The following is a 12,190-nucleotide window of genomic DNA, read 5'->3' as shown; positions in this document are numbered from 1 at the left end:
ACATCCTTGTTTTAGGCCAAATGATGTTAATGTTCAGCCCTAGATGGGAGCATATATGGAGAGTGCAGACAGGACACCTGAACACACATTAGGCCAAAGCACTCACCTACACCTATATCATTACACTTACTTACACTCAAATGAACTTGTTAATCACATTATATCTGAAATAAAATGAAAACACTTTTTGTAATGTACATAATCAAGATTACAATATAGTGAATGCCAGGTTGTTTAATAACTCAGATGAACTTCAGACTAGTAGAAATACAGTTATGCACTGGGCTTTATTCTTACATCAGAGAAGTACTTACTTATGGCTATTGTGTGAGAAATAATTCAAAAAACATTTGAACTTGCTGTTTTTTTTATTATAACTTAAATTTATCAGGAGTCTGGACATTTTTATCGACTCCAGGTACCCAAAATCGTCTCCGACTCCACATCCCTGGTTATAAGAATCATACTAGTGGCCTGTGTTTGCAGTTTGTTTTATCGAGTTATTTGTGTTTAAGTTATTTTTACTCAGACTAATAATAATAATTTTTAGCATGTTTAGATAAACTACATTTGAAGTATTGGCTATTACTTCCAGATTCTGAAACTGAGTTAGTAACTAACAACTGAGTTTACAGAAGCCTGAAAAGTTGTTAATGGCATTTTGCTGCACTTGCTGTACAATGGCGTTGTTCTTGTATGCAGAGCAAGACATTCAGAAATGTCCTGTCCAGCAAAATCTTTATAATACAGTACCTTTGGAACCTTGGAGTATTCCATATTGCCTCTGCTTAAGACCCTAGATGGCTATGGAAAGTTAGAGAATATTTTAATCAATCTCTACCAAATAGTAATAGTACCAAACGTTGTTACCAACCACAATTATTGTGATTTTACTGGCAGCATGGAGTCTACTTTACAATATATGCAAAGGTAGGAAGTGTAAATTAAAGTGAAAAAATAGATCTATGCATATTGTTATAGCTGCAGAAAGTCCCCGAATCTTCTCCTAGTAGACCCGCAAAAGATCCCAAAGCTGTTAGATCAAAGCATTGAAGCCCTTTTAAAGAGTATGCAAAACACTTAAAAAACAGTTCTACATGTTTCTTGCTGCCTTTGGCAGTGTCCAAAATATAAATATAGCACAGTCAGATGTCTTTATGGTAATTCAGCTATTATTGATTATTTTTTTTATTAAAAATTAATTACATATTTATATTAACCATAATTATCAAAGTTCAAGTTTTGTTAATATTTATTGAAGTAAAATAATAAAAGTTAAGCCATCGAAGAAATTTACAATTTTACTCTCTTCTGGAAAAAACTGATAATTGCATTCATGCACTCTTCTGACAGCCAGCGCTCCTTGAGGCGTTCACACTCTTGAATATTCACAGCATGCAGCTTTTCCTTCTCAGTTGCACGTACTAACTGCTTGGAAAAAGCCAAAGACTGTTGGAAAAAAACAAAGAAGAAAAAACATTTTGTTAGAATATACACTGTATAGTATATGTATTGCCAAAAACAGTTAGGAGAATATAGCCTGACACACTAGTAAAAGATCAAAAGATTCTGATGTTCAGCCAAAAACAAAACTGTCTTTTTCAAAAGGCATAAATGGGAGGATTATGCTTTTATAAAGTCTTTAATACACATCAAATAATAACACAAGACAAATCACTAAAAAAAACAAAAACTTTAGGTTTTACAAAGACAATGTCACCTTGCCCTTGACCCTTTCACTTCCCATCCAACTTATACTTCACTTGGTCCAGGCTTATTAGCCAATTGCTAGGCCTGCACATATGACTGGAGGAAAAACATCACTGTTCCCTCAAGTTTTCCAAATTTTAGTTCCAGCAAAATTGGAGGGAGCTAGGGGAGAGGACCCACATGAAAAAAGTGTCAGGATCTCTTTAAGGTGTTCAGCTAAATCCATATTATAACTTCCATATTTTATTGACACAAAGACAATTTATGCACAAAGGAAGGGAGAAAGTTGCTGTCAAGAAAAATGACCTACAAGAGATCACTATAGAATTGTTAGAAGACTAAAACACAGAATTATCTTTTTAGCCCAAATATTCCAAACCTTGACACTATAGGCCTGATTTATAAAAGCTCTCCAAGGCTGGAGAGGATACACTTTCATCAGTGAACCTGGGTGATCCAGCAAAATTGGCATAGATTTCTTTGTTTTCAATCCTGGACCAGATCTATTCCAGATTTTTTGCATCACCCAAGTTCACTGAAAAAAATGTATCCTCCCCAGTCTTGGAGAGTTTTATTAAATCAGGCCCTATGTTGTCATTGCTGTATCTCACAAAAAAGGAAGTTGTTCTGTACAGATTCATGTAATGGCTGGCTTATTTCTCTCCCTAGATGGAATATCCCCATATTTTTAGAAAGATGCTAACCAGTGGTGATTGTCCATTAGTTTGTAGGCAGATGCATTTTACATTACCTTAAACATAGCTGTGTTATGTTGGTCATGCATTGAATGCAAATTATGTCTTTAGCATGTATGCTCTATTATCAGATTGCAGAAATTTCTAACACTGCAGTAGTCTATGACAACCAGGGCTCATTTTATGAACACCCACAGTAAACTGATGTCTATTCCCCAGAGGTCAATGCACTTTCCACATACAGTGATCATGGCAGTAATTTATGTTTTTCCTTATAAATAATTTTTGCAAGCCTCACTGGATGTAATCAGCTTAGAGTTTGAGAAACTAAACATATTTCATTGCATTGATGTCCTGTTTCTGTACAGTATCTATGAGATATATTGGAAGCTGGTCATAGACTTTAAAGTATGGTAAGATGTGCAAAAGAGACCCAACCATCTCACAATGCCTTAACTGACATACTTACATTTTTAGGTAAGCTGCTATAACCCTTCAGTCTTTCCCAGACTTCTTTTTGGAAAGTGCTGTCTGGAAAGACCTCAGTGACAAGTCCAAGCTGGCAGGCTTCATGTGCAGTCAGCAGTTTGTTGAAGAGGAGAACTTCAGAAGCCTATTACAGAAACATGTATTAGTGCCCTGCTGAATTATATACCTGCTGTGTGTGTGTATTTAGTTGTAATGGTACCTTGGAGAACATTTTAGATTACCTACACTTCTGTATGCATAGCAGAAAATCCTATTCTTTCCTGTGGCAAGGATGTCCTTTATGCATCCCATCGATAGATAACCTCTCTATACGAATGAATGCAATGTCTGCACATGTGCAGAAGAAGCAAGGAAGAGGGCAGGACAGTCTGCAGTGACTGACTGTGGGCCTCATATTGTGGATGTTCATGGGATGTGGTTAAATTAGTATACTATTTTTTTGGGGGGGAAAAGGGGGTTTAAGAGATAAATATACAAAGTATGGAATCTTTAATAATAAAAAAAAAAAATACCCTGAATCCAATGAAACAAGTAATTTAAAAATGAATAGGTTTGATGTGTATATTACAGCTCGGTGGCTCAGGGTGACCTGGTATATGACAAGGAATGAAGTAGGATAGGTGAGGTGAGTTATTCTACAGAGTGAAGTTTATGAAAACTAACCAAACTAACCCCTGTCAAGGTCACTTTAGATAGATAATACATTAGATTACATAGGAGTCTTTGTTATTTTGTTGACCCCTTTAAGCAACTCTCATTTTGGTCTTATTCATTTGGCAATAACTTTGTAATTACTTTTGACACAGACAATAATCATACAGTTTTCTTGAAACATACAAGCCTTTTTTCTTTAAATAGCTATAACACTCTAAAAAGGGCAACTGAGAATTTCTCTGGAACACAGACTGAATTGAAGCTGCAGATCCTCTTCCTTTGAGTAATAAGCTTGGGGAAGGTACTCTAGAACAGTGGTCACCAACCTTTTCGGTCCCGCAGAGCACTACAATTACTGGCTCCTGACCGCGTATGCGCGAGGAGCCCAATTTCACTCAAAGGCGGAGAAACCTCCCCCATAGTGATGTCATTATGAGATAACCCTGCCCACTCACCTATCGCATATCTGAGCCTGCAATGGGAGAGTGGGTGAGTTGTGTCCAGGGACACAGCTCGCCCACCTCCGAGCCAATGAACTGTGCGAGGGACATGGTCCGCGGCTCTGGCCAATGCGTCCCCCCAGCGGGGTCCTTCTCCTGACCACGCTCTGGGGTGGACTGACCAGAGCTGCAGACCCCCAAAATTTTCTCGCGGACTGCTCTAGAATGTGTAGTTAAAAAAATATGTTATCTCAGACAGATAATCTCAGGTTCAAATCAGATTTACCTTGCTTAGACCCATAATACGAGGGAATGTGTAGGAAGAACAACCCTCTGGACTTTGCCCTAACTGGCTGAAAGGAGTGTGGAAGGTAGCCTGCAACCAAAAAAAAACAAAAATACAAGGGAAATGTAAAAAATGGTTGTTAGTATGACTCAAACAGCTTTTACCCTTAGCCTACAGAAGTACACATTTACAAAATTATCCAGCAAACCTGGAATGGATTTCTTCAAGGTGATTTGCTATTTGCTATGTTTGCTATGCAAATGTTTTGAATCCTGGACCAGATCCATTCCGAGTTTGCTGGATCACCCAGCTTTACTGATTAAAGTGTATCCTTTCCAGCCGTGGAGAGCTTTAATAAATCAGGCCCATTCTGTACACTTTTGGGGGTACAAAAGGCCCCTAGAAATGTAATTTTCCACTGTGATTTGCCCAATGATTTTCCCAGATGTATGCACTGGGATAAAATTAAATTTAAGGTATCCTCAGCAATAGGAAAGTAATTTCAGTTACATATTCTATAAGGTTAACTTCTACTGGGTTGCAGACACTAAGATTTCACCAGTTGTTTATAATGATTGGAAACCTGCCCATTCTGAAATCAGTTTTGATTGAAATTAACAGTTTTCTCTCAAAAGCAGAAAAAGGTAGGAAACTACGACAAAATGCTTGCAATGAACATTGATCACTAAGAGAGGATTTTTTTTATTAATAAAAGTGGAGTTATGGTTTAATTACTTACCCTATCAGTGGCATAGACAAGATCAAACAACCCTAATACGGTGACTGAAATGCCAACTGCAGGTCCATTTACAACAGCAATAAGAGGCTTTGGAAAATCAATGAACTTACTGACAAATTCCCTAAAAATTAAAGAGAAAAAAAAAACAATTCAACATTACTTTGTCTACAGTTTTTAAGGAATTTATGTTCATTTTATATTTTATAAAACTAGTCTTACATATTCCCTTTAAAAGGATAACCTCATCTTTAAGTACTTTTATTTATTAAAAAAAAGTAGCATATAAGTTTATATTGAAGTTTATGTATGAATAGAAAACACAAAATGAAGAAGAACTAGTAAAAAACATATCAAAGGTACTTATTATTTACGCACTTTAAAATCACTGCAGAGTCACTCGCCATCTTTTCTTTTCCTTCTGGTGGAATGTTTGTGAAATTATTTAAGTCATTTCCACTGCAATAATAATCACCATATCCTACAAGAACAAAAAAAAAATTACAATAAAAAAGTGTTTTTTACTGTTTATGGCCAGTTTAAAGAATTTAGCCTTGTGAAACGTGGGCTCTGTAATACATTCAGTTTGTTCTGCCTTCAAAAAACCCCTTTGTACTGTGCTTCTTGTACATTCTTCTATGTGCCTATAAAAGTTTAGACTGTTCTTTTGTATGAACACCCAGAAAAGAGTTCAGTAAATTGTTTAACAATTATTAATACTAGATAAGAGATGAAAGAGAACTATATATTTTTAGGTGTATTTTAATTTGAACACACAGCTGTGTATATTTTATTTTCAGATGTTTGGTGAGTGGAGCATTTTGAAAAAAAACAATTGCCTACTTTTGTAAATGCCCCTGTATTGTTTCTCAAAGCCACTTGTTGTATGTGAAGGCAGCTTGTTGGCAGTGAAAAGATGTGTAGCTCTGGTTTCCAATACAAAATCAGACAATAATGCTACAATGATTTTGTTAATAAAAAAGTCTACAATAATCTTTTATCAATTACATGTACAAATTGCACACTAAACTCTACATTCTAGAGTTTTATGTATGCTAGGCTTGTTTTATGATTAGAGATAAAAGAAGTTTACCTGCAAGGGTTGCATAAATTCAGGGAATAAAAGCTAAGCTAGGGCTCCCCTAATGAGCAGCTTTGTGCTCTTACTACATCTGTTACAAAACTAACTTAAACATGACTGAACTGCAACATAATGGGCCTGATTTATTAAAGCTCTCCAAGACTGGAGAAGATACACTTTTATCAGTTAACCTGGGTGATCCAACAAACCTGAAATGGATCTGCTCCAGGATCAAAAATATTAGCTAACAAGCTTTATTGAATCAGGCCCAATATGTCTATTGCTCCCTGTCGCCCAACTCATCAAAAAAAAGTTCAATAGTTTAATTGAAATGAGTCTTTGAAGGACTGACAAATATTTCTGTTTAAGATGTACATGAGCCTGTTTAGTAAAGGTTTACTATAATGGATTTAAAACAAATTAAAATGGTGTGCTAAATATGTTTAGGTACATGTGTACAAACTTTGTTATACCAATAAACATTTATTACATGTCAAATGGATTCTAAGAACACTATAGAGATACTAAGGTCAGCTAAGCTGTAAATTTAAGCTTGTGCTATTGAGCTTTTTAAACAAAAGGCATGCATAGCCAATATTCAAACCCAGGGAAACAGTCAACATTCAAACACACTCCTGCCTTAAAAGATTAAGCAACCATAAAGCTTTAAAAAAACACACTTATTTTCACAACTTGTTTAGGGGTTAGAGTTTTATCTCATCTTACAGTTTGCATAATTTTATTGTCTCTGGCATTATGTTTTTTTCTCTATAGCTGTATGGTTATCTTCTATGGAAAGAGTGCATTTCTTTCAAAACAGTGGAGCAAACTGAGAACTCTGGAAATGTGGAAAGCAGCCTAAATCACCACCTGCTGGAAAAGGACATTGCAAAATAGTAATATGAAATATTTCATACATCTGATTAGAATAGAATACTGTTAAAATGTTTTCATCAACACAACACTGTACTCATTTATGAGTACAGTTCTACTGTTTACATTACCGTCTAATGCAAATCTATGTGCTTGTCATAATACCAAGTCTATTATACAGTGTGGGATATAACATGAAAAGGATGAAAATGATACATTAGGAAACAAGGAAGGCACAAGGAAGCCTTTGTGCAAATAATAAACTCTAAATGGATGTGTACATGTTACAAGATAGGAGAAATTTTTTCTATATCTTTCTGTATGTTTAAAACCAAACTGAACAATTTAATATTCATGTATAGAGTATAATGTGAAATGGTTAGCAAACTGAAATGCATGCAATATGAATATTGAAAACCTCTGTAAATATGTACCGGTCAAAACTGTGATAACAGAATCATCTTTTGCAGCTTCATCTAAGGCCAGACCAATTTCCTTATACATCTGGAAAAATAAACAGAGACCATCATTAAGAACTTGACATAAACATTGTTTGTTAGAGTCAGTTTATAATTTCCCTGCACGTTTGAGGTGGTCTGGCATTCCGCACCAGCCATGACACACATGACAAGGGTTGGGACGTCTGCATCTGCCCTATGGATGTCATCAGGCATGGATGGATGGCACATCATCACTAAAATTAATACTTGCTATGGGTTGCTGCAGTTTGCCCTTTTCTCCATGGACTATACATAGAATAAGTCTGATGGAAAACAATGTTCAAAAATGTTACAGTATCTATAAATGTTAGATTAGCCTTAGATAAAGAGATGTCTCTGTAAGGATGACATAGAGTGTGACCTTCATCACCATTATTTATTCTCAGTTATGACTGATCAAACACTTGTAAGGGCAACTTTGTTGGTTAGGAATAAGGCTGAAAGTGGTACGAAGCAATCATTATTGTTCACCATCATTTTCTAACTTACTGTAAAATACAATACATTAATAAAAAATAACTGTAAATAAAGCCCAAACAATGAAAGGAAAACTCTAAAAGACAGTTGTCACTCCTAGATTTTTTTCAGCGAAACAGATGTCCTCTTTTGAAGATTTCTTCTCTATTCTCAAGGTGGCTGTGTAATATATTGAATTTGCCACCCTCTCTGTCCCAATGACAGCATTTACCAAGAAAAGCATACAATGTTCAAATGAATAGAACAATTGGTAGAGGACAAAGGTAAATTTGTTTGAACCTATCAGTTAGGAGGCTTTGTTATCCTGCAAGCATTAGTATTTATGTTTTACTGCATTCATGACTCCTGTGTTACTGTACATTAAGTAAAATGGAATTAGGGCCATAAAAACATCCCTAAGAAACACAAAAGACATCTACTAAGGTGATATACTACACATAGCACTCCGTCAGCAATATTTTATTTATGCCAACTTAAATCTTGCCTATAACATATTTCTGTCTGTATATTCATTAGAGAGTATCCAGCAGACATATATATTCCTCTATTTCATTTCTTTATTGTGATCCATGTAAGGACCCAAAGCTGCCACTAAATGTAGTGATATCTAAATTAATTTGAAATACAAATAACAAAAGAGGTAATTTTGGACTTCCATGAATGCCAGAAATGTCAGACTGTCACATTGTGCTTTTATGAATTCTACATAACTACTAATATCTTTGCCCTTGGGCTAATCATTTATACAAAAATAAATGAGGCAATGAAACATGTAGCTGATTACTGTAGATGTGATTTATCACTGTAAATCTTCTATGTTACAGCATATAAAAAAACCTTCCCTTTTTAATTTTTTTTCTTCTTTGCTGTACATTACTATAAAAACTGTTTTTACACTTTTTTAATATCTTACAGGATGTGGACAATTAAAGCACCAATAAAGGCAAATAAACTAATATATATATGAAAAAAATGATAAAAATGATAAATGGCATACATTTTTATCATATGTATTACCTGCAATGTGATTGCATTTTTCTTTTCTGGTCTATTAAGGAATATCTTTGTTATATTATCCTGAGAAAACACCTCCAATGTCTCATATTTCTTGTTGGCACTTGATGTGGATTGTTTGGTAGGAGCTTCAGCAGTGATCAGACTAGAAACAAGTTCTATGTAAGACTGTCTGGCTTTTTCCTGAAAACATACACAAAGCAGTTTATTCCATGGCATTGCATGACAACAAATAACAAGATGTACTTACAGCGATGTTCTCTTCTGCAAGAATATGAGCTACCTAATCAAAGATATCAGTACAACTATTCTAAAAGAAAATCAACACTTCCTAGAGCATTGGGCTCTCAAACTTCAGATGGGAGATAGAACAATACATTATTTTTTACTTTGAACTCTGTTCCATTTATCAGCAGATTAAATGGATGAGCTTAGATATGCATATGATGTCAGGAAATTAATTTGTAAAAAATAACATTGTAGCTCACCAGTCCCTGATGTGAAAGCTGTATTAATTTTGTAATTTTCAGGCTAAGAACATTTTAAGCAAGTACAAAAAAATAACTGTTGATCTTGCCAGAAATGAGTGTTCTTGTTCACACATTTGTGAATTAAACCGAATGTTTTTTTATCTTCTGTAAACTACACACTTCCACAAATCACAAAAAAAGTTTTCTTTATTCCAAGTTATCCTGAGCTGTTTTTGTTCCTACTTAAAGAATAACTAAACCACCTATGAATTTTGGAGACTCCAGTAGCTTTGTAAATGCCCTTCATCTATGTGATGGATGAGGTCCATACCTTTCAGGATGCAAAGGAGTTACACACCTTTATATATATATATTCCTATTTAAATACAATTGTATGTGACAAGTAAGAAGATACATTTAAGGATGCTTTTTTCAATTAACTACAAATCGAAAGAGACCTTTCTTCTACTGACCATCATTGTAACTGAGCCTTTAATGACTATGAATGTAAGAGGAGTACTTTTCCTTTAACAGAAGACATAGGTGTGCATTTCTTTACCGACCCCCAATGTGAAGGTATGCTAGCATTATTACTCCATTTTTCAACTATTTATTACTATTAGAATTTAATATCAGTTTCCAACGCTAAATCCTATTGTTTTGACTCTTTCTGAATCATGGACCAACCATATAGATATGGGAAGCCGATTTTGTTCAGACTCGTTTGCTCCAGGTTTTTTCTGGGCAAATATGGTTAAGCAACTAACATTTTCAAAATGAAGCCAGGGATGGCAGCCAACCCATTTAATTCAGGGCAGATGTACTTTAGGAGAAAAACTGTATAATAAAGGTTAATATTTTTTGTGTTGCCTAATAACCTGTTAATATGCATTTCTTTGAATTCTATGCACAGAACACACACACGATTATATAGCCTAACTCATTTAAATGTGTTTCAACTCCTGCCAAATTCAGTGACAGTATTTTATACCTAAATAAATGAAGATAATGAAACAATTTAAGCATTATAACCTTAATCCAGGGAGTTAATCTTACTCTGAATACGGTTAAGCTTATTTCCTAACCAAAGGCATGGTTCCCATAATCAATATTCAGAGTTGGTTAATTAATGACTCAAGGAACTGAGGATTTATTTTGTTTGATTTTCTTTGAGGTATTAAAAAGTGATTGCTCATCCTTGATAGAACTGTGTTCTCAGCACAACATCGCTTTCCTATCTACTCTTCCAAAATATTAGTCATTTGAAAAAGTATGTACGTGCACATTTAATTTTTTTACCATTTAAGAGCATAAAACTTTGTATCTTTATAAAACACTACCCAAACATGGGTCTTCTACTTCTTTATTGAAATTGCATTTTTAGTTTTATTTTTGTGCAACAAAAATAATACTTGCTGTAATAATAAACCCACACAACAAAAAGAGCAAAAAAAAAATAAAAATAAAAAACAAACAGTGCAACGCAGTCATGGCTTAACCCCTCCTATTGGCCCTGATTTAATAGAGTTCTCCAAGGCTGGAGAAGATACACTTTCATCAGTGAAGCTGGCTGATCCAGCAAACCTGGAATGGATCGGTCCAGGACTAACAAATAGCAAATTACTCGTAATAAATCCATTCCCGGTTTGCTGGATCACCCAGGTTCACTGACAAAAGTATTACCTCTGCAGCCTTGGAGAGCTTTAATTAATCAGACCGATTGTGTGATACTTACCCCACCTCCTAAATTTTAAACTCTTCGGGGCAGGGTCCTCTCCTCCTCCTGTGTCACTGTCTGTATCTGTCTGTCATTTGCGAACCCTATTTATTGTACAGCGCTGCTTAATATATTGGCGCTTTATAAATCCTGTTTATTATTATTAATAATAATACCCAAAAACAACTAGGAATGGGGAGTTTTGCAAAAAAATGCTCCTTTAACTTGGCATTATAAGTTAAATACACAATAACTAAAATGCATTTATATATAATATATTATAGCAGTGGTAAGTGTCTTATTATGTTACCAGTGTTTTGTTTTACCATGGACTATTTTACAGCAAACACAAGAACATATATCATTTATAATATTCAGGAAGCTTTATCTATAGGTCTTTTGATAAAAAAAATGAATATTTTCTGTTTGTATCGACATACATATATTTTTAGTTTAATACCTTTAAATTTTAACTGCTTGTAATAAACCCAGTGGGAAAGGTAACATTTCTGTCTGTTTTTTTAATTAGAGTTGGGGAAAAAATTATTTCCTCTCATTTTCTATCTAAGAGACACAGAACTGAGAGAAAATCCCACTACTGTGCCAGGTGGAAGACCCTAATTACCTCTTGTTACTGTAAAAACTGTCAAGTGACACCTCAGCGTAACTTTTCTGCATCCAATTAATATAGATTTTGATTCTATTTTAGGTAAACAGAAATGATTTTTACCTTGGATAAGTCTCCTAGTGAATTCCATGCATCCCATTTGGCTTTGTTGACAAAGTCCAACATACCTGGCTTTGGGGTATTGCAAGCTCCCTGCATTGACTGCAAAAAAAACAGAAGAATTTCATAAATACTTTAATACAGAGCAAAAATCTAATTGTAAAGTGCATAAGCAATGTCACTTGACCTAGATCAGCTTTACCAGTTTATATTAACCACCTGGGCGTTACACTGAGGTCTAGATTTCTGTTCCAAAAGCGTTACAGGTTTTCATTAATTTTTTTTTTTAAATTGTAGACCTGTAACTTACAGAAATATGTC

The 12,190-nt window shown here is 34.7% G+C and overlaps 1 protein-coding gene across 1 annotated transcript in view; it reads right to left on the bottom strand.

The window, feature by feature from the left end:
• Positions 1–1,154: 1,154 nt before the first annotated feature.
• The window catches only part of LOC140331057 (enoyl-CoA delta isomerase 2-like), an 18,473-nt gene continuing 7,437 nt past the window's right edge, over positions 1,155–12,190 (bottom strand). The window contains exons 3-10 of the mRNA XM_072411765.1: positions 11,873–11,971; positions 8,959–9,138; positions 7,399–7,468; positions 5,389–5,491; positions 5,014–5,134; positions 4,275–4,364; positions 2,875–3,018; positions 1,155–1,449 (exon numbers count right to left, since the gene is read on the bottom strand). Coding sequence (XP_072267866.1) covers positions 1,294–1,449; positions 2,875–3,018; positions 4,275–4,364; positions 5,014–5,134; positions 5,389–5,491; positions 7,399–7,468; positions 8,959–9,138; positions 11,873–11,971 — 963 coding nt within the window. The 3' untranslated portion in view covers positions 1,155–1,293. The remainder of the gene's footprint in view (positions 1,450–2,874; positions 3,019–4,274; positions 4,365–5,013; positions 5,135–5,388; positions 5,492–7,398; positions 7,469–8,958; positions 9,139–11,872; positions 11,972–12,190) is intronic.

This window comes from Pyxicephalus adspersus, chromosome 5 (genome assembly GCF_032062135.1).
Source record: "Pyxicephalus adspersus chromosome 5, UCB_Pads_2.0, whole genome shotgun sequence".
NCBI classification, from domain to species: domain Eukaryota; kingdom Metazoa; phylum Chordata; class Amphibia; order Anura; family Pyxicephalidae; genus Pyxicephalus; species Pyxicephalus adspersus.
The sequence above is the reverse complement of the archived record's forward strand: the minus strand, read 5'-3'. Positions and strand labels throughout refer to the sequence as shown.